General features: G+C 34.1%; 1 protein-coding gene across 1 annotated transcript; it reads right to left on the bottom strand.

Annotated features, from left to right (window-relative positions):
- Positions 1-1,545: 1,545 nt before the first annotated feature.
- OSTM1 (osteoclastogenesis associated transmembrane protein 1) lies at positions 1,546-23,378 on the bottom strand. Its single transcript, XM_074310154.1, has 6 exons — positions 22,843-23,378; positions 16,870-16,984; positions 15,467-15,564; positions 10,052-10,219; positions 8,490-8,655; positions 1,546-3,664 (listed from the first exon to the last, which is right to left on the bottom strand). The coding sequence occupies exons 1-6, from the start codon at positions 23,263-23,265 to the stop codon at positions 3,609-3,611; spliced, it is 1,026 nt and encodes a 341-aa protein (XP_074166255.1). The 5' UTR covers positions 23,266-23,378; the 3' UTR covers positions 1,546-3,608.
- Positions 23,379-23,989: the final 611 nt, after the last annotated feature.

The following is a 23,989-nucleotide window of genomic DNA, read 5'->3' as shown; positions in this document are numbered from 1 at the left end:
TAGGGATGAAATGACTCCTGAATTCAGCCTTAGAGGAAGAGGCCAGGCAATTAAGAGCTAGAAATGAATACTAAATGAAAATATAATTGAGATCAAATACAATTTTTGTTGGTCCCAAATTGTTGATGTTAAACACATTTCTCTCCCTTAAATTAAGAGTAAAACACATTTCTTTTCTAAGAAGAAAAAGTAAACTAAATGCAGAATGTTACATGTCCTATTTTTCACAATCCCTATATGAGTTTTGCTTAACTTTTTTTTTTCCCCAGGCAAAAACTTATGTGGGAGGAGGTAGTGGGATGGGATGCCTTGTGTCAAAACAAAATATATTAATAAATTTTAAAGAATAAGGTGATGACCCATCTAAGTCCTTTGTCCCACTCCACCCCAACAAAACCTTACAAATTCTAAGGCAACAGAAATTGTTAAACATATTTATTATAGCTATCATACTTATTTTAGATACATCACATTTATGATACAATTGTCTTTTCTAATATGGCACACATACAATTCATTGTAATACTGAAGTTCCTTGATTTATCTCTTTTTATTAAAACATACATATCGGGGCAGCTAGGTGGCACAGTGGATAGAGTACCAGCCCTGAAGTTCAACTTGAACAACCTGAATTCCAATCTGGTCTCAGACACTTAACACTTTCTTGCTATGTGACCCTGGATAAGTCACTTAACCCCAATTGCCTCAGAAAAAAGAAACAAGAAAAAAACAACAACAAACAACAACAACAACAACAACAAACCATATATGTGACTGGCAGTATGGTATGGTGAGATTAATGTGTCCTTAGGCAAAGTCTTTCTTATCCCTTTGGGCCTAATTTTTTCATCTGTAAAATGAGGGGGTTATTAGTTCAATTAATCTCTAAAGTTCATTGCAATTCTTAAATTCTATAACAGAGCATAATTTTATTATGTTCTTAAAGACATTTGCTGTTATTCTATCTCTGCTCTTCTGACATACTGTTCCTCATGTATGATCCTTGACCTGGAAAAGGACTATCAATTTTAAAGTTATTCCTAGGGAAAATGGATTAAAGGATGCTGGAATAGAAGGGATCTTTGAGGTGATCTTGTGAAAGTTTCTGTTTACAGAAAGAAATTAAGTATTTGTCTAAGGTCATACAGGTAGTATTTGCTATTTAGCAGAGCCAGAATTTGAATCCAGCTTCTCTGTTTACCCAACATTGTTTCATGTAATTTTAGGAAGAAGTATGTTGGCTATATGATATTACAAAAACATTGGTTCTTAGAATTAAGTTATTAAATTGAGATCAGATTCAGTAGAAATAAGTTACTAAACAGAGATCAGATTCAACTACAGTGATAGTGCATAATATTTCAGTTTTACATATAATTTTTATCTTTAAATTAAAATGTTAACCCAAAATTTAAATACCTTTTATTTTCAGTTGGAATACAAATAGCTAATATTCAAAAAAGACTCTGAAAAGTCAACAAAGTACATTATGAAATTAAAACCTGGAAAATGGTATTTTTTAAAAAATCAAAAGCAGTACTGAAATTTTCTTTAGGTAATTTATTTTTAAACCTACCACATTAACACAATTTAATATATCTTAGAAGCACATATGTATATTATGTTTCCAGAACGTAGAACTATGAAATGATTATACAATAATTAAATATTTAAACAGGATTATTTCTGGTTTGTTGCAATTGCCATTTCTAAACTCACATGAGTCAGTCAAAAGAAAAATGAAGGCTTCTCTTTCATTTTTAAAGTGCTTATTTACCATATCCAAAAGTAATGACTTTCATGACTGCTTAGCTCGGAAGCCACTACTTAGAGTATCAAAGCTGTCATTCTCTAACTTTGGACATGTAAATTGGTTTTATTAGGATTAATAAAAGATGCTTTCAGCAGCATTCAATCATATGATTCTTCAAATCAAGATAATGCTATTAGGAACAGCATGGAAGGTGGCAGCTGAACAAATCCAGAAAGTTTAGGAATGGAGCCCAGGAAAAAATAAATACTTGTTTTCTATTCAACAGCCAAGAATCAACCTTCTCTCATATACCACACATATAACTTAGACATGAAAATGAAGTTTCTTACTGTTTTATCAAAAATGAATTTCTATGAAGAACAAATATGTTCATATTTTCTTAAGTTAAACAATAGCAAAAATTTTTAAAAAGCATTAATAAAATACTCTGACTCTAAAAACCTGAGAATGGCTGCCAAATACTAATACTGAACTATTTTTTTTAATTAAACTGAACATTAGAAAATAGGATTAAAATTAAACTTGGTGAGAATTTCTAACTTCATTTCAATCACATCATATGCATTTAAACAGAATTATGAAAATTAAAGTATTATGTTAATATACTACTTGTTTTGAGTCATTGAGTTTTGTGCCATCAAGCATTAGTAGCTTAATAACAGAGTAAATTAAATATTCCTACTGAGTCATTAAAGTGGCTTGAATTTCCCTTGTCTTATTCCCTTGTCCTCTCCAAATCCCACACATATATCTATTAGTCTGGATGTAAAGCTACAATTTTTAGAATATAATAATTATGGTTTTATTTGAATTAATGCTGTAATAAATCAATAAGGTGACAGGCAGTAAAATTAGATTAAAAATACAGATGCCTTATAGCAAAGAACATCTTTTTGCCCTGTGTTATTAAAACTTAAATTACAGTAGTTGGGCAATACCAATTTGTTTTAAAACAAAGACAAAAACACAACATTAATACTATTTTTAAAAGGCAATTAAGAACAAGGCAATTACCATAAATCTTTTCTTTGATTTACATACTAATATGACTTATTGTCTTTTATAAATTATTGGAAAAGTTTAAAGTTAAGAAGTTTCAAAAATTTCTTTAATAAAAATAGAAATTTTAATTAAATATTGTGTGCAGATGTTCAAGAAATTAGATATATCTTAATAAATGTTGAATAGTACTACAGTGGAGGGTACTTAAAGCTTTTGCTGAATTCCATTACAGCAAATGTGAAATAGTGGGAATACTTATTCTTCTTAGTGCTTAACTGAAGGAATTCTTACCCCTTATATTAAAAGAGAGCATATTTCCTTCTCTAAATCTTGGATGCAAATCATTAAGATCAACAATTAAAAGATTTGCTAATTATAAATCAAATATCTAGATTTTAAAATTGTTTTCCTGTTTGAGATATTTGGCTTATAAAAGGTTAAGTAGGAACCATCTGCCTTTAAACAAAGACTACTTTTTACATTTTATTTATGTTACTTTACAAAAACATTGTAAGGTAGATAACTATTGCTACACATGGCAAATACAAAAATCTTAACCCAAAAAAGAGACTCCAAAATAAATACCAAAAACTATGGGAAGAGTTTAATCTCATTTTAAAATGAGCTTAAAATACCCAGATAGCTCCACAGTCAAGAATTTGACCTATTAGAACTTTTAGCTAATTCATTTGGCAGTCAATAATAGTTCAGAAATGGTTCAACAGTCAATAATGATTCAAACATACATGGACTTGTTATCTTCTTTCTGTGTGGGTTGTTTCCTTTACCACTTACTCATGGGATATAATTTCAGTTCAACTTTTTTTTGGCTTTAGTTTGAATTTTCTTGAAAGGTAACGAAGCTGGTACTGGACTTAAGACGCTTAGCTAAAAGAATGAAAAAATAAAAGTTAAATTAAAGTCTATTCAATCTGATTACCAAGTACATTTAAGAAAATGTCTGTATTTTAAATTGGAATGCATATACTGCAAGTTCAAAAATGCATAATGAATCTAATTTCTTCATCCTCATAAACTTCTAAAAGCATTTAACTGCCAATGGCTTGCTAGAAACAAAAAACCAAGACAAATAAAAACAAAAAATGAATCAATCAGACACAATTTCTGTCTTCATAGATAATACAATGAAAGACAGTCATACCAACATCACCAACTACTTCAAAACTCATAGAACTGCTATTTCATTTCATGGATACTTCTTCCATGCAGAATGCTCATCTTTCCAATCTATGTCTTCTCTAACTTCATTTCTGCTAATAAATTCTTCCCAAAGGTCTACCAAATGTGCAAAGTGTCTCTTCCTAGAACTCCTAACATTACATATATACTAAGCCATCAGTCTATGTATCCCTTGCTCTCTCTGACTTGTCCACCTTTTTTTTTTATACATCTCTATTAATACTATTAAAAATAATACTATTAAATAGTATTTTTATATGTCTTTTGCATATATTCTTAACTAATAATGCTGTGACCTATTCACTCCTATCCTATCTCTCCATGGATCTTCCTTTAACAGGCTAACTGATTTCTTGAACTCCTTGGATTTGTACCCATATAATATCATCAGATCAAAAACATTTCTTTTTCAAAAAAAAACTTTAGAACAATTGAAAAGTGCTTGAACAAGTTGCTCAATACTCTCTTCCTCCTATTTAATTCTGGGCTCATCTGCAATTATCTCACCAAAATGTATTAATGGATAACTCTGTATAGTTCATCCAACTATTGTGGATTTAGGCTTTCAAAATCTTTGAAGTAATTAGGGATCTCATTTAGAAAGTTCTACAATGTTAAGTGTTTAATGTCATCAATCCAGTTCAGCTATAAACATGAGCATCTAGAAGTCTAAATCATTGAAAGGAAATCACTCTTCCATCCGGACTCTGTGTTGATATCATCTATGACTACTATGACATCTTTAATGAGTATCTATCTCATTTTATGCCCTGTTTGGCATTAATAAAAATAATTAACCAACGTTTTCTCTGGTACCAGTCACTATGTATCAGGTACTGTATTCAATACTAGAACACACAAAAAAAGCAAAAGAGAGTCCCTATTCTCAAGGAGCTCACTTGTCTAATGGGGAAGACAACCTGTAAACAATTATATACAAACTATATACAGGATAAAATGGAAATAATTATTAGAAGAAAAACATTCAAATTAAGGCAGATCAGAAATAGTTCCCTATAGAAGGTAGGATTTTAGTTGGTATTTGAAGGAAGCCAGAGAAGCCAAAAGGAAGAAACAAGGGGGGAAATTTTTCCAGGGATGAGGGGTAGCCAATAAAAATATAGAGTTGAAAGGACTTTTTTCTTAGAACAGCAAGAATGCCAGTATCAGTTAATTACAAATATGTGGAAGAATACAAAATTTTAAGAAGACTAGAAAGGTTGGGGAAAAAAAGAGGGCTTGAAAAATCAAAGAAATCTTGTAAGATGCTAATATATAGGTGTATATACATATATACATATATACATACACACACATATATACATTAAGATTTATGTATTTTGTATATGCATATAAATGAGAGACAGAGTAGAAGGCTACATTTTGCTTCATTGAATTGAATGCTTATTTAGTCAATAAATAGTAAATACAATTGGATTTTATATAGTCTACATCTTTTAGTCAATGGAATGACTATAAAAACAGGATCTACAATAGAATGCCATTTGTGAAAGTCTGCTTATTTGTTTGCTCCTTTCTTCTATTTTTATCAAGGATGTCCTGGACTCATATGTAAATTAGTTAGAAAAAAAGATTTTGCAAAGAAGAAAGTTGGCATATGGGTCAAAAGTTATTCACATCTTCTCAAATTTTTTTTGATACTAATATGTGCTTATTTTTCCAAATAAGTATGTTTTTCAAATATTTCTCAGTGCCTCAATGCCCATAAAATTCTGTCATCTCTAACACAGAACTAAATTGTTATATTCAACCTTATTCTAGGCTTTTTCCATATTTGAGAAAATATAACACAAATATCTAGAAAAGAAAATACATAGCATATTGCAAAAGAGATTAAATGTACTTGCTTCACTGTAATTAATGAAAAAAAATTGCTGTAGAAATTATGGAAGATATTTTCCATTTATCAGCCACTGTCCTCCTTTTAATGCTCAAATGCTCTTGAGAATGTCTAGATTAACTGGAATTTGTATAAAGCTTTCTGTAAACTTACTGCTTCTCACAATTTTATGAAGGAACACCACTCATAATCTTTCCCATCCTTCCTTATATAATTTTGTCAATAAGTTATGGTGGAAAATAGGTATGGCCCTTGGTTGTCATATCTCTAGTAGACCAGGAAATCAACTAGCTGAAGTGATTTTTCTTTCTTCAATAAAGTGCCTACTTTTATAGGATCATAAACCTAAAATTTGAACAAGAACTCAGAAATCCATCTAGATATTAGACCCCTGAGGAAAATAGTGATGGTCTAGGTTAGTACGCTCTTCTTTAGACATTTCCCATTTTTTACATTAATAAATTACTTAAGTAGTTCTTTTCATTTCTTACTCTTTCATCTAATGTGGTGTTGGTTTTAACTTGTGATAATAAGCCAGTGCTTTAATGGTACCTGAAGAACTGATTCAGAAATGATTGCTAGCTACACAGGCAACGAATCAATTCTTTCAAGATATAGTCAATTTTATTTTTGTGAGTTTTTTGGTGATTCCCATGTCCAATACCCCTCCCAACAAGTCCATTCTTTTGATATTTTAAGTTGATGGCTCTTTTCAAATTAAAACATGATGATTTATCTTGAAATCATGGAAAGAGTACTCCACTTAAGAATAAAAAAAAAAACAAAAAACACCTATCTTTAATTCCATCTTTGACACTTACTGGCTATGTGACTTAGCCTCTCTATACTTCAGTTTCTTCCTCTCTAAAACAGATAATAATCCTAGGTACCTATCTCACAGGACTGTTGTAAAGATCAAAAAAAAAATAATAAGTAGAGTGTTGTGCAAATTGTAAAGTACTAAATATAAATTGAGTAGGTCTAAAACAAGATCTGTGTATATATGAACCCTTCTGGTGGTCTGAGGAAGTCTAAAGACATTTTCAGACAGTTTTTAAATGAATAAAATAAAATGAGAGATCACCAAGGAAACAAATAATATTTAAATAGCTATCAAAATTCTGAAAAAAAATTCGTGGACCTGAGTCAAGAATCTTATACCCCTCACAAAACTGCCAAACCATGCTACCTGAAACCTCTTAATTGCCACATCTAATGGCCTTTTCTTACCTTATCCTTTTTGACCTCTATGAAGTTTTTGAAAATGTCAATCACCCTCTTCTCTTTGATAGGTTTTCATGATAATGTTTTCTCCTGGTTCTCTTCCTATCTCTCTGATTGGTCTTTTTTTTATCTCTTTTGCTGGGTCTTCATTCATATCACTCCCATTAATAATTGTTTTTTCTTCTTTTATATTATTGATCCCAATAGCTCCCAGGAGTTCAAATATATTCCCTATGCAGATAACTAACAGATCTACTTGTCCACTCCTAACCTCTCTTCAACCTTTTAGTATTCCCTCTCCAACTGCCTTTTTGGAAATTCAGAAATGGATATCCCAGTCATCTTAAATTCAACATGTTCAAAAACTGCATTCATTATTTTCTCATTCTTCCTAATTTCCTTATTACTACTGAAAGCCGTGTCATCTTCTCAGTCACCCAGGCTAGGTATTATCCTCAATTCCGCATTCTTTCTCACCCTCCCATTTCTGATCAGTTGCCAAGGCCTACTGTTCCCACCTGTGTACCATCTCTCATATGTTCCCCTTTTCTCTTCTGATATTGAAATCATCCAGATAGAAACCCTCAGATAGGACTTCATTCCTTCATTCCAACTCCTATTCAAATTGATCTTAGATTGCTGATCTGACCACATCTCTCCATTTAATAAATTCCAGTAGGCTCCCTATTACCTACAGAATCAAACATAAAATCCTTTTATTGGCATTTAGATCCATTAACAATTTGGCTCCTTCTTTTGTGGTTTTCTTAGACCTTACTCCCCTCCAAATATTCTATGATCCAATTGGTCTATCTGATCAATAAGTCACTCCATCTCCCTATTCCAAGCATTTTCCCTGGCTGTCCCTCATATTCAGAACATACTCCCTTCTGATCTCTGCCTCCTGGTTTTCATGGTTTATTTCACTTTTCAGCTACAGTCACCCACCTTTCCCAGTCCTTCTTAATCTTAATCCCCTAATGACCTCAATGTACTCTGTATATCTTGTTTGCATGTTGTCTCCTACATTAAATTGTGTATTTTTTGACAAGAGGGACCATTTAAAATTTTTTTCTTAGTACAGTGCCTGGCACACATAGGAATTAATTGACTATACATCCTCATCATCTCCTCCCCCTGGCAATCAGGCAGAGTTTATCCTTAGGACCCTTGGTTCTTGTATACAATTTCACCTTATCTCACCTCAAACCAAACCACTACACTGCTTCCCAAACATTTTTCAAACCATGACATTAAATGTCCTCCCTTTTCTCTCAATCTCCCTCTTATTTATTTTCCCCATTAAAATATAAACTTAAGACAATCTTGTTTGCTTGTATCTGTATTCCCACTTTTTAGCAGAGTGCCTAGTATATAATAAGTACTTAAGAAATGCTTATTAATTTATTCATTCTTTATGATACTTACGCAGAATGAGTTTTCTTTTCTTTTGCTCCGAGTGAAGAAAGCTACTAAGATAGAAAACTACTGGTAAAAAGAGAATGAATACTGAAACAGCAATTACAGGAACTGTATCACTGCAGGGCACTGTACAGTTGAAAGTTCGACTCCAAAGTTTTCGAGTAATATTCATCTGAAATTTTTAAAAACAATAATATGAAACCACAGTAAATATTAATAGACATCATTCATGCACTCTTGGAATTTTTTTGTTTTGATCTTATTTGTAACCTACAAATTTATTGACAAATAAAATTTAACCTACTAGAAATTAAAACTTGATTTCTCTTTAAGTTATTTTATTCATGCTATCATAAAGAAATTTCAGTGTCCCAAGTTTAAAATAAGGATCAAAACATTCTAATCCTAGTCATACCCTTTTAAAGACTTCGGGTTTCAAGTTGAGGTAAATAAAACTGGATAAGAATACAGATACTTCATGTTTTTTTAGGGGGTTTTTAACCTTCATAAGAGGATAATTTTACCAATTTAAATATCCGAAGTCTCCTAAATAATATCTTCTATATTTCATTTTCCCTTCCTTGATATTACATTTCTCACATCAGTTTCAGTCACTGATTTTTCAATTTCAGTTGACATTCACCATAAACTCTGTCATAAGTTAAAGTTCCATGAAACCAACTTTGTATTTATCCCAGGGCCTAACATAATGATGTGCACATAGTAGGCACTCAGGTATTTGCACTAATTAATGAAGTAACCTTTTACTAATGCACATGCACCATCTAGTGGCAAAATGTAATCAAATTTTCCATTATCAGAAAAAAAAAAAAAAGATTGTTTTTAGTTTGTAAATCACCTAATTTCATGGGAGGTATTGTGGCAAAAAAAAACCCCAAAAACTAGGGACTATATCAACTTTAAGTATGCTGGAAACAAAACAAAACAAAAAAAAACTACACAAAATTATTAGTAAAAATATCAGGTATTTCAAAAGAAAATCAATTAGTATTATGTATAGGTATAAAACTCATTGCCCACGAAATTCTAGAAAGGAACCAGACTAAAATATAAGTTGGAAATATTTACCAAAATAATTAAAAATATGATAAAATACATATGTTAATTTCTAGTTTTCTAAAGTGATATAGGACCCTGCAAGGATTCACTTCTATTTGAATGTTATATCTCTCTGTAGGAAAGAATACTGGGGTCAAGAATAAGCTCTGCTAATGTGAAATTAACTGCAGAAAAAATACTGAACTTCTCTGGGAATTTCAGTTTTTTCATCTGTAAAATAATATTTTAACTACACTTTAGGGATTATTGGAAGGAAAGCACTTTATAAACTAAATAAATTTTATTACAAATAATAGAATATATATTATATAAATAATAAAATAAATTTTTACTGTGAGATGAATCACTACATAAATGAGCTATTATCCTAGCAACATGAATTTAAATAATATGGACAGTACTGATTAGACTATTAAATAAAAGGCTAAGGGGATCCCAGATTCTCTGTTAAAGCCATTTCTTTTATATAACAGAAGTAAAATACTTACTGCATCTTCCACATCAATGCATAGATGTGTCCCAGGGTCAGCCTTATTCTCGAGTTCATTCATTTTTTGCATCTCACTATACAATGTAGTCAGGGATTTGTATGTTTCCTGGCAGTTTTTGCACACTTCTGTGTAATTTCTTTGCTGGAGAAAATTGGTCAAATCTCCCTAAATAGAGCACACATTATATATAAAATACATGTTAAAACTTTAATGATCTGTGATTTCACTAGCATTATCCCCTAAACTGAAAAAAATTGCAGCTATTCTATACTTTAGTATATGGTGAATTGCTGTGTGCACCTTATAATCAATGTTCCAGTGACAAATGTCTGCAAAATCAGCTAGATTGGTTCTTGAACAGAGTCCTACAGTTCTTGAGCCAATCCTTTAGAGTACTAGAGTTTTCCTTTAAGAGCCCAGAGTCACTTCAATATATAAACATACAAAATAAACAAACAAACAAACAACCCTTACTTCTTTGAAAAATTGGCCTTATTTTAATAAATTCATTTTGGTTTATTTGTTCATAAAGAATATTCAAAATTCAAATGGATTATAAATTAGCTGTTTCCTTTTCAATTAGAGGAAAAATATAAGTAATAGAGGATATAAGAAATGCTTGTTTTAAGGATCTGAAAACTCTCTCCTTGCTACATCCTTTCCCTTCCCTCCTCTTCCTCCACCTGCTATTTTTGTGTATGTGTGTTTTTTTATTAAAGCTTTTTATTTTCAAAACATATGCATGGGGGCAGTGAGGTGGAGCAGTAGATAGAATACCAGCTCTGAAGTCAGGAGGACTGAGTTCAAATTTGACCTGAGATATTTAACGCTTCCTAGATGTGTGACCTTGGGCAAGTCACTTAACCCCAATTACCTCAAAAAAAAAAAAAAACATATGCATGGATAATTTTTAACATTAAACCTTGCAAAACCTTGCGTTCTAATTTTCTTTCCCCTTCCCCCACCTCCTCCCCTAGATGGAAAATACTCCAATATAGATTAAACACGACAAAACTATATGCTAAATCCACACATGCATGCATATTCATACAATTATCTTGCTGCACAAGAAAAATCAAATCAAACAGAAAAAAAAATGAAAGAAAATAAAATGCAAGCAAACAACTACAAAAAGAGTGAAAATGACTATGTTGTGATCCACATTTAGTTACCACAGTCCTCTTTCTGGATATAGATGGCTCTCTTCAACACAAGATCATTGGAACTGGCCTCAATCATCTCATTTTTGAAAAAAAGCCACATCCATCAGACTTGATCATCATATAATCTTGTTGTTGCTGTGTACAATGATCTCCTGATTCTGCTCATTTCACTTACCATCAGTTCATGTAAGCCTTTCCAAGACTTTCTGTATTCATCCTCCTGATCTTTTCTTACAGAAGAATAATATTCCATAACATTCATATACCATAACTTATTCAGCCATTTTCTAACTTATAGGCATCCATTCAGTTTCCAGTTTCTTGCCACTACAAAAAGGGCTGCCACAAATATTTTTGCACATGAGGGTCCCTTTCTCCACCTGCTTTTTTGACATACCTCCTCTTCAGATATCTAACTCTTACAACTACTACATGGTTGAGAAGAAGCTGACAGTGGCTTTTCTCTCTACTACTCTGGCTACATACTGGAAAAGACCTCAGTTGGTATTTTGCATTCAGAGCAAGATGAGAATGGCAGAGCCACTAAAGTCCCTGGTAACCATCAGAACTAGAGTTGTTTTTGTGTACCTATTCCACGGGCAACAGGAGCAGTCACACTTAGGAAAGACATAAAACATAGAACAAAGCAACATAAAAGGATGACTTCCAATACTGTATATGAAACAATATTAAAAGATGTGTTCTACAATATAGAATAGTAACACTGAGTACATATAAGTACTAGTAGCTTATTCTTACTGATGTGAAACTCTTATTTTAGTTAATAACATATGTACCAAATTAAGGGGGTTTTGTTCATTTAAATCTTCAAGAAACCAGCAATCACAAAACAAATCTAGCCCAGGATTTGGTGTTTTATCTCCTTCATAAGCAACCACCGAGCAGAAGAATAAGTTGAACAATATTGTTTTTAAGAAGTAAAAAATGATAACTAAATTATAGGCAATATATAATAGAATCATTACTACAACACATTGAACTTTTCCAAATAACCATGAAAATCAAAGAAAAACAACTAAAAAGGGAGAAAAACAATTATTTGCTAATAATTGAAATTTTAACAAATTTTCATATGTGTGTGTGTGTGTGTGTGTGTGTGTGTGTGTGTGTGTGTGTATATGTGTGTGTGTGTTATGAATGGTTTGTGCTTGCCAAGCCATTTAGTGGTATAACAGCCTCAAAACCATAGGTTGTTTTGTATATGCTCCATGTATTCTCTATAATCTCTTAGATTAACTGAGAAATGTTTACTTTCCAGAGTTACTTTTGTTATTTTTCAAAATCAAAGGCATTTTCTGGGTCCTTATTTATCCTTTTTAATATTTCTAAAGAATCTATTATTTTTGCCTACCTTTTCTTGAGTTTTCTTTCTTGGCATTTTTGTGACACTGCTATCTTTTGGTTCTTGCCTACCTGTCTGACCACTACTTGGTATCTATTGTCTGATCATCCAGATCCTGCCCCATAACTGTGGACATACCCCAAAACTGTGTCCTGTATTTTCTCTATTTACATTCTCTAGGTGATCTCATCAACTTCAATGTGATTATTTTTATGTAGATGATTCTTAGGTCTATATTTTAAACCACAGATTCATTTTTGCCTGAGCTATAACCACATATCATAACCAACCTCTTTGTGTATATGTGTGTGTAAATGTGTGTGTTTGTGTACATCCTCTTTAGGGAACCTCTTTAGGGAAATTTCAAATTAGGAATCCCATACACATTTCAAACTCAACTTGGACTAAAGAGAACTCTTTAGCTTTCTACCAAATCCATCCTTCTTCCTTCCTTCTCTATTTCTATCAGGGGTACCACCATCCTTCCCATCTGCCAGATTCACAGCTTGATAATTCTTGATTTCTCAGTGTTACTCTCCCCTACATATCCAATCAAAATGGGATAGAATGGGAAAATAGAATGCAATGTGTAAGTAATAGAGAACAAGTCAGTATGGCTGGATGGTATCATAAAAAGCAGAGTAATAGAAACCAAATCCTGGAATAGTCATATGACTGCTAATTTCTTGAAAATTTATATTGTGTCCTCAACAGAAATAGGGAAATTTAGTAGAGGAGTAAGCTTCAGAAATAGAGAAAATAATCAGTTATACTTTAGATTTGTTGAATGTGAAATACCTCTGGGATGCCCAGTTTGAAATGTTACATATGTATCTGGTGATATGAACTAAAGGAGATAATATCATTAAGTAGAAAAAGATAATATATAAGAGAAGCACACCTGCACAAAGGGGGCATGTCCTAGAGCAAAGAAGATTGAGAACAATGTAAGGAAATTTTATAACAATAACAAATACTGAAGAAAGATCAAGAAAGATAAGGATCTATAAAAAGCCATCAGACAACTTTGAAAAAAATAGTTTCAGATTAATGATGAACTTGGAAACCAGACTGAAAACAGAGGTGAGGAATAAGTGTGACCAGAGGTGGAAGTAGTGAGAGTAGATAGTTTTTTCTAAGATTTTGGCTGAGAAAGGAAAAGACAATAGACAATAGCTTGAGGGGAAAAGATAAGATTTCATTTTTAAAGATTGGGATAGAGACAGCTGGACATTTCAGAATACAGAAGTAAAATTACCAATAGAGATATTAAAAATTAGAGAAGATGAGTAAGAGGGCAATCTACTGTAAAAGATGAGAGGGTAAAAGAGCAAGAGCACATGTAAAGGGGTCGAGGTTGGCCAAGAAAGGGCCACTTCATCCTTAAAATTGGGGAAAGGAGAAGAGAATGGATAGTAATGTCAAAAGGTTTAAGGATATAGAGAAGGGGGAAAAGAGGGAGTTATTGGCCTCAATTTCCTCCGAAAAGTAAGAGGTAAGGTCCTCAACTAAAAGGGATGGGGGGAAAGAGAGGTGTGAAAATCTTATAAGAGAAGAAAGATTTGGAGTAGTTCTATGAGGAGTTAGACAGGATATCAATTAGGGATAAATACCTGGTCAGGGTCTAGATGATACCAGGCAATATTAATTTATAGTATGCCCAGTGAGCTCAATTATGTTTATGCTGCATATATTTTATATATATTTGTTGTCTTCCCCATTAGAATGTAAGCTTTTTGCCAGCAAGGATTATTTCTTTGTATTTGTGTCCCCATAATACCTAGTATAGTACCAGGCACAAAGTAGGCACTTAATGCTTATTGATTATTGTTAGAATATAATATTACAAAATTTTTATCATGCAAGTTACTGGTAGAATATCCCTATAGGCATATCTTAACCTATTTTGCAAAACAATTGTCAACTCCACAAACTTGTCATCCCACATATAAAACTTGGCCTACCCAGTGCTAATTCAACCCAAAATACTCTTGATTAGAGCTAAAGAAGATTCAAATATATTAGTGCTACATTAAATATAGCCTACCTTTTCCCCCCAAGTAAGAAGTGATAAAAATTCCATCATCTACTATTAATACACATATAAAAGGGGGCAGCTAGGTAGTGCAGTAGATAGAGCACCAGCCTTGAATTTGGGAGGACCCGAGTTCAAATCTTATCTCAGACACTTCACTTCCTAGTTGCATGACCCTGGACAAGTCACTTAACCCCAGCCTCAGGGGGGAAAAAATAATAATACACATATAAAAGAGGATGCTAAATAAAGGGTGCTTAAAATCCAAAAGGCACATATTAAATGTAAAAACATAAATTTTATTAGTCCTCTTATCTTTTCTGTTCCCTAGATTGATGCTTTTTCTTCACAAGTTCAATGCTGTTAAACCCAGTTGATTCAACCATCTGATTTTTACTCCTTTAATTCCTTTATTTGACTAGATGATCAGACAGGATTGTAAATTTAGAGGTAGAAGGAATCCTAGAGTATTCTAGTTCAGTGCCCCTTCATTTTATAGAAGAGGAAACAAAAGACCCCAAAAGTTTCAAAGTCACAACACAAATTAAGGCTTAGAAAAGTGATATCCACTAACTGAAAGAGCAAAAGGTTTTAACTCAAATGCTATCTTCATGAAGCTTTCCCTGAACACTCTAAACTGAATATAATTCTCTGAATCACCAAAGGCACATGACACATATTAACATTATGTAAAATGGGAACTGTTTCCAAAACCATGTCAGGGAAAGTTATCAAAATAAAGAAAATAATTCATTTGCTAAACAATTTAACAAATATACCTAATACATATACCCTGAAGTTATTATGTAGTGGGCTAAATCTTATCCTCAGTAAAAAGTTAAAAAAAATACCTGAAGATTATGCTCAAAGCATGTCAAAGTATGATTGAACAGTTCAAGGAACTTAATTGTGCTGTTTGATAATTCTTCACTGTTATTCGTTAAACAATCTGTATTTAAAAAAAAAAAAAAGGGACAAGGTACGTTATTTTCATATTTTTTATTCAAAAGTTATTTAGCCAGTTTTCACATGATTGGTATATATAATCACAAAATATTCTGAATTGTTTTATATTAAAGTAACAACTTAAATATCTGATGTCAACAAGGAGTAATATATTTTACATAATGAATTTTCTTGGTAACTTTCCCTTTCAACAGCAACAATTTCTACCTAACCACTTTTAATATAAATCTTTCTAATAACATATATACTTCTTACATATTTCTTTGCTTATAAAGGCAGAATACTCTAAAGTTTAAGCAGTTCTTTAAAATTCAGGATTACTATGAACATTAATTATTCTACTTTATTTTACTGCTTTGCAATAATTACCATTCAAAACTTTTTTCTATGATGTTTCTATTTCTTCTCTACTAGCTGTCACCTTTTTTGTTGCTGTCAATGTACCTGTTTCTAGTATTAACTCCACTTTTAATTAACTTGGAAACTAGATTAGTTGGCACATGACTTGAACTGAAAAAGCTAGTTAGAAATATGTTTAAATAAGAAAAAAATCTCTTGATAAGGATCTAATGTATGATTTTCATGCATGCCATTTAGCTGCTCAAACACTTTTTTTTTTGGCTTACTCTATGACTCTCATTTGTATTCTAGATCAACTAGATAAATGATCTCCAAATAAGCAATGTATTATTCTATCTATATAAATGGGAATTATGTGTAAATAAGTAGTTTTATGCTTTTCCCTCCTTTTCTCTCTACTAACTCCATCATTCTAGCCCACTTAAAATCCAAACAAGTACTTTGAAATCCATTTAACATTTTAAGAATTTTATATTTACTTTGTAATTACATTTAATACTTTACATTTTACACTTTTTGAAGCACTTTTTCATTTAGTTCTTTGATTACCTTTGGGTAAATCACTTATACTCTCTAAGACCTAATACCCTAATAAGTAATCATGTGACATCAATAAACTAGATGATGATTGAGATGCTGTTCACTCTAACATGCTGATATGTGATAATTATCCTTACAATTTATTTGCCTGCAAAGTAGGTAGAATATGATAACCTAGTTTTGACAGAGGCATAAAGATTTGCCTAAGGTTGTAATTTAACTAGTTAGTAACCCTCCTAACTTCGACTGTTTGCATTAAATTATGTTGCTAACTATTTAGTACTTATAATGAGAACAGGTCAATTAAGTAGTTTCAAATAGTTAAGTAAAACTTGTTATATACAATTCAGAATCACGATAACAATATTAAATGTAAATAATTACTTACTTGCACAATTTGCTTCCTGCCATGTGGCATTAAAAAATTCAGATAGAATCACTACAATTTGCATCCTGTCTGACATCAAGAGATTTTTGGCACAATTATGGCTCTCTGACATGTTCTAGAATGAAGAAAAAAGGGGAAACAGGAAAGAAGAACAATATATTTCTTTGAATTAAAAATACACACACACACACACACACACACACACACACACACACACACACACACACACAATATTTTAGCTTAACCAAAAAGGACAACTGGGGTACCATTTTTATATAAGTGCTAAACAATTATTAGTGATCATTTAGTAAAATGCTTTTGCATAATGCTTTCCAGTTTTTAAAAATGTTTTCCTCAAAACCATCCTGTAAGATAAAGCATTAGAACAAAAGTACTTTACCATTATAGACATAAGAAAACTGGCTCAGATAAGTTAGATAAATTTGTCCAGGTATAATTCAACTTTTTACCAACTGTCAGATTTATAGAACAACAAATATAAGTAGCCATTTAGTGGGAAAAGGACAATAAATGTAATAATCAATAGTTTAAGTAAACAGAGAAGGAACAGGGAAAAAAGCATTAAACAATGCATAGGTAACAAAGTAATCTGATTTTGTTCAAAGAATGGAAATCAAATACATTATTTCTTTCATCACAGAACTTTACTTCAACAAACATTACATTATTACATGATAAATTGTATCATAAGAGATTACAAAATTTGAAAGATGAGCCCAAGCAACACAAACCTAAACAAATCTCAGAAAGCAGAGAAATATAAGACTATAATAATGATCTACAGGAACATTTTCTTAAAATGTTTGAAAAACAATGAAAAACCCAATCCAACTATCTTTTACAGTTTTATAAGCCATTCTCCTTTTTTAGTATGGAGTGGCCCATACAAAAATAGCATTATTTAAACTGGTAGAGCATTAAGAAGGCTCTTTTTAAAGTACCATTTTTTAAACGGTTTCTTTTAAAGATTAAAAGCACAAATGCTTGTATTAAAAAAAAAAGTTTGCTTCTCAAAAGTATTATTGCTTCTATATGTCAATACCAAAATTTAATTAAAATGTGGTGACTGAAAAAAAATATGGTGACTGAGTTATCACAAAAATGACTTTTAAAAAAAGGTATTTGTTTTCATCTTCAACGTCAAGATCTGCTTTTTGTTCTGTCACATGAACCAAAAGAAAATATGATGCAGTTTTACCTAACTAGATTTTAAAAGTTTTTCCACAGAACATTTTAATAATAATGGAAACAAACTGTGCTGATAGCTATAATTTCCTAAATTAGTGCGAGCTTGACTCTATGCTCATCTTAATCCTATGTCATTAAGTCTTTAAGATTCTTCCTTAATAAAATCTCTTATGGGTATATCTTTCTTTTTACTCTACTATTACGATCCAGAGGCCCTTCACACTCCAGAATTGTCATTAGTCTCCTAACTGATCTCCCTGCCCTAATACATTCTACTCATTGTTAGTTTAGTCTTTCTAAAATATAGTTTTGCATGGCAACCCTTGCCCAAAATCTTTTGGTATACATATTAGAGAACCAAATAAAGTCTGTACTACTTGGTCTCATATTCAAGATATTTTATAATCTAGCACCAAGCTAATTTTTTGAAATATAGTATTTGGAACCAAGAATTTGGGTCCAATTCTACATACTACCTGTCATAACCTAAGGTATCATACCTAATCTTTCTGAGCTTCAGTTTCTTAATTTTTAAAATACACTAATAATGGGGGCAGTTAGTTGGTATAGTGAACAGAGCACCAGCCCTGAAGTCAGAAGGACCTGAGTTCAGATCTGACCTCAGACACTTAACACTTCCTGGCTGTGTGACCCTGGGCAAGTCACTTAATTCCAATTGCCTCAGGGAAAAAAAATACAGTAGTAATGTAGAAGTAGATTTTTGGTAAGGTTTATCTCTGATTCAGAATTTAATATCCTAGTTACACTTCCCCATATGTTAACAGATGACTGTGGTAGTAAGAGCACTGGACTGGTAATCATAAGAGAACTGTGTTCAAATCTCTCCATCCAAAATTAGCTAAAGGATCCTGAGTATCAGAATGAGTTTCTTCAAGCAAAAAAGGAGATAGTAATACTTGAAATACTTACCACTTCTTAGGGCTCTTGTAAAGAACAAATTAGATCATATAAAGTAAAAATGTTAAAATTCTAAATAGTGTTAGTTACTATTATTATTATCTTCAACTCTAGTCAAATTAGTCTAACTCATATACCCTGACCATGTTATTTATATTTCTCTATCTTTATACTTACCACTTTCCCTTGAAAGACCATTCCTTCAACTTCTTGCTCTTATCTAAATTTTTATTTCTTTTAAGGTAAATTCTATCTTCTCTGAGAAGCCTCCTCCAACTATCTCAGTTCATAGTTCTTTTTCTTATTTATTTGCCCTTGTATGAAATTATTTTTTATGGGAAAATGAGATTTGATTCATAGATCCTTACAAGAATGAACAATAAGAGCCTTCAACATCTATATAACACTTTAATGATGGCAGTGAACTTTACACATATTTTCTAATTTGATCTCCAAATTTTCTGAGGTAGGCATTATAGGCATTATTCCCATTTCTCACTGTTTCTTCCACATGACATCCCCTTTCTCATCTCCCTGTCTTTGTAGAAATTATTCCCTCTGAATGGATCACACTTTATCCTCACCTCTCTCTCCTAGGTTCCTTCAAGGTGCAGTTGAAGTGCTATTTCCTACATAAGATTTTTCATGATACCTCCAGTTATTACAATATTTCTCTAAAATTTAACTCATATTTCTATATCTTTCTATGCAAATAAGCTGTTCACATTCTATTCTCTGTCAAATAAAAGCTTCCCAAAGGCAGGGCACTCTATACCTCTTACTCAGTACAATATTTGGCATACAGTAAAGAGTTTAATAAATGCTTGTCTACTGAACTTACAAATGAAGGAATTAAGGCCCAGAAAGGTAAAATGATTCATGGTCATATGACTAGTAAGGCTGGCTAGTAAAACAAAACCCAAGTCTCTCCTGACTCCAAGACCAGTACTTCTTTCATTACAAAACAACTGTAATAATAAAAATAAGGGCCACAACTGCCTTTAGAGGCAGAAGTGATGATGGTGGCTCCCATGGTCTAAGTGAAGAGCTGTAGGAAATTAAATGCTAGAACTAGAATGATATACGAGGTGAAAGAATAATAAGGGACCTTAGATGAGTAATAGAATGGGAAAGGTATGTGTATATATGGAGTGGCATATAAGGAATGGCAGGATTTGTTCCCCCTCCTTTACCTTCTAAAATATGGGAAGGATTCTCTGGGATTGAGGGTGATAAAGAACATACATGAGACAAGAGAAAGAAGAGCAGAAAAAAGGGTTCTTACTCTAAAACCCACCAACCCCGAAATCAGAAATAGGTGGAAGGCAAGAATCTTGAGTCTCCAACTAAGAAAGGAGGGTAGACTAACTATTGGGAAGAGAACAGAAAGGAAAAGTATGCATAAATTACATATAAACTAACATTTTTTGTGTGTCAATTGAATCACTTCAGCTACATTGGTTTTGCTTGTGTGTTTTTTTAAAAAGTTTTAATTGGGGGAGGGGGGAGCTAGATAACACTGGATAGAGCACTGGCCCTGACATCAGGAGGACCTGAGTTCATATTTGGCCTCAGACATTTAATACTTCCTAGCTGTGTGACCCTGGGCAAGTCATTTAACCCCAAGCCTCAAAAAAAATTAAAATTTTAATGGGAATTTTTAACTTTGTTTTTCATAATCACCTCTATTTTTTATTATCTCCCAGCTATACTTGTGAAATACCTCCTTTTCCTCTATTTATGATGTGGCCTTTTGCATTTAAGCCAAGAATGCATTTGGAACTTAGCATTATATAAGGTGTTACTTTATTATAAAAAGTATTATATTTATTACTTTAGGTTTACCAGAAGTTCTAATCAGATAGAGTAGATTATACTCTTGGACTTATAAGTTGTTTCTGATTCTTGTGGTTTCACACACATGACATTCCATCTCGTATTTTTGCAAACTGTCCCTTATGAATGAAATTCACTCTGTCCTTACATCTCCCTCTTCCTCTTCCTAAATTTCTTTAAAGCTCATTTCAAGTTCATTTCCAAAATGTCTCTTGTGCTGATCTACTTACCTATTTTAGAAGCAATACCAAATAATTTTGGTAATCATAGCTTCATAAAATTTTGAGGTATAGAAGTAACTTCTTTCTTGAAAAAAAATTATTTCTCTTGTTATCCAAGACCTTTTGTTTTTCCAAATGAATTCTGTTATTTTGTTCAGTTTTATTAAGTAATCTCTGGTTAGACTGGTAAATCAACCTACCAGTAAAACCACTTTAATAAACTAAAAGAGTTTGCTCGTTAAAATAATTTTATGATGATTCATTTGGTAATGCCAATAACCTCCCAGGAAACAATCTGTCTTTACTATAAATAGTCATGTATGCTCTTTTTATTTAAAACATTGTACACAAATTTACTGCCAAGCAATTCCATAATCCATCTCTGTCCCTTAGTGTGTGACATTAGAGATAGCTAGGTAGCATAGTGGATAGAAATATGGACTTGGAATGGGGAAGAACTGAGTTCAAATTTTGCCTCAGACATTTACTATGTGATCCTGGGCAAGTCATTTCTGTCTGCCTCATATTTTTCATTTACAAAATAACATACAGAATAACAGATTATTGTGTGGATAATGTGAAACAATAATTAAAGCATTTTGTAATGCTCAAAGTACTCTCTCTATATTAACTATTATGAGCAAGCCACTTACATTCTTCAAGTCTCAGTTCCTCATCTGTAAAATGAGGAAACTGGACTAGATAGCTTCTAAGGGCCCTTCTAAATCTATGATCCTATGATCTAAGGGGAAGGAGTTGTAGATTGTCTGACTGATAACAAACATTTTTCTAGACATTGGGGGTTGGAGTCAGAGTAGCCTCTAAAGATCTACCAGCCAACTGTTCTCTCAAAATGTTCTAAACTCTCCCAATCTATGCTTTAGCACTAGCTAGCTGTTTCCTCACGTCTAGGAAGCACTCCCTCCTTACTCCCTTTCTGCCTCTTGGAATCCTTATAAGAAGCCTTTTAAGGTTCTTACTCCTTTCCCTCTGAAATTATCTTCCAGCTACTTCTTTTCATTCAGTGTGTGTACTTGGGTACATATACACTATCTATATATGTACATATACATAAACATAGACTTCTATTGCACAAACTGTACACATTCTATCCCCCAAAGCAGGGACTGTTTCGTTTTTCTCTACATATCCTTAGTGCCCACTATAGTAATCGGTATACCCTAAGAGTTAAATAAATGCTTTTATAGATAAGGAAATAAAGGCCCAGAGAGGTGAAATTAGTCGTGGTCACATGACTAGTAAGACTGGATTCACACCTCAAACAGAGGGGGCGGGGGAGAGGGGAGGGAGGAGACAGTCTGTGTGTACGTGAAACACTCACACACAATAACTTGTATAGTTACAGTTGTTGCAAGCTGTCTCCGCAGTCAGAGCGCGAGCTCTTTGAAACCAGGGACTACTTTTTCTGTATCCCCAGCTGCTCAGGACTGACGGAACACACCAGGTGTAAATGACTGCTGCCGGGCTCCAGCATCACTTTCTGAATGGGGCCTATACTATTCGCCCCACCCGGCAAGACGGCACATTCTCACCTAAAACTACCGAACGTCCATGGTTCTAGACGTTCTGTGCCCCATTAGACAGTAAGTTCCTTAAGGGAAGGGGGCGTTTTTCCTTGGGTCTGAGACCGCGGCAAGTTTTTAATAAAGGCTTGTACCGGATAGAGGGAGCCCGGAGAGGTTCCGAGTTAGGCTGAGCCCCAGACCCCGCGGGGTCCCTGCTGCCGCCCGGCCGGCGCATCCCGCCCCCGGACAGCTTCTCTACCCACCCCGACCGCTCGGCTGATGTTGTCCATCTTGCTGGTGACTTGCTGAAAGAGCGGGAAGCAGCTCTGGCAGAGGCGCACGGGCCGGGCGCTGCGCACCAGGCATCCCGTCAGCTCCGCGCTGCTGTTGGCGAAGTCCAGCAGCAGCTCCCGGCATTCGGGCTCCAGCTCGGGCAGATCCGAGGGCAGCGACAGCGACAGCGGGCCCAGCCCCCGGCCCCGCAGCAGCGAGAGGGACAAATCCTGCGCCTCCAGAGCCTGCTGCTCCGACAGCACAAGCGGGTGGCGGCGGAGGTCCAGCGCGGGCGTTACCGAGTCCAGGCCAACACCGCCGTAGGCGAGGAAGAAGTGGCCCTGGCCCAGGCACATCCCCGGCAGGAGCGCCATCAGCAGCAGCCTCCACAGCAGGGCTCCTCTCGAGCCCATACCGGGGAGCCCGAGCTCGCGTGGGAGTGGCGACGATGATCCCTCAAACGAGTCCCAGCTAAACACCACTGACAGCGGTTCCCACTTCCGGTCCCGGACAGCGCCGGCTACAGTCACGAGGGCGGAGCGTCAGCGCCTAATCTCGCCCCAAGTGCCTCGGCTTCATTGGCCCAATCAGGAAAGGGCTGGGAGGAGGAGGGACAGCGACGGGGTGGGGTGCTGCGTTTGCTATACGCATGCGCAAGCAAAGGGGCGGTCTTCGGGACGCAAATGAAATGTGGAAGAGGCTCGTAGAGGACGAGGCTGTGTTATATAGCCTTTAAGCTTAGACCCGACACTTTACAGTTGTTTCTGCAAAACTCTTACCTGTGGAAAGGGGTGAAACCTAGTTCGTATTCAACAGCTAATTCTCGTTGACTTCTCCAGTGGGCCTCAAGTACTTGAGAAAGCTTCCCCTGGCAGCCTTTATTTCTGGAGCAGCTCTGGTGGGGGGGGGGGGGGGGATAAGAGGAAATTGTAAGAGAAAATTACTTCACGGGCAGCAGTTAAAAGGCAAAACAGTCACAATAGTAGTAACAACAATAATATTCGGCATTTACACAGAACTTTATATATCCATCCTCACATCGTTGTGAGGTAACGTGCCGTTATCCTGTCTTTTCAGATGAGGAAACTGAGGGTCATAGAGATTAATGTAATTGCGGGAGCGCGCGCGCGCGCGCAC

Source organism: Sminthopsis crassicaudata, chromosome 4 (genome assembly GCF_048593235.1).
Source record: "Sminthopsis crassicaudata isolate SCR6 chromosome 4, ASM4859323v1, whole genome shotgun sequence".
In the NCBI taxonomy this organism is placed as follows: Eukaryota; Metazoa; Chordata; class Mammalia; order Dasyuromorphia; family Dasyuridae; genus Sminthopsis; species Sminthopsis crassicaudata.
This window is presented reverse-complemented; position numbering and strand designations above follow the sequence as displayed.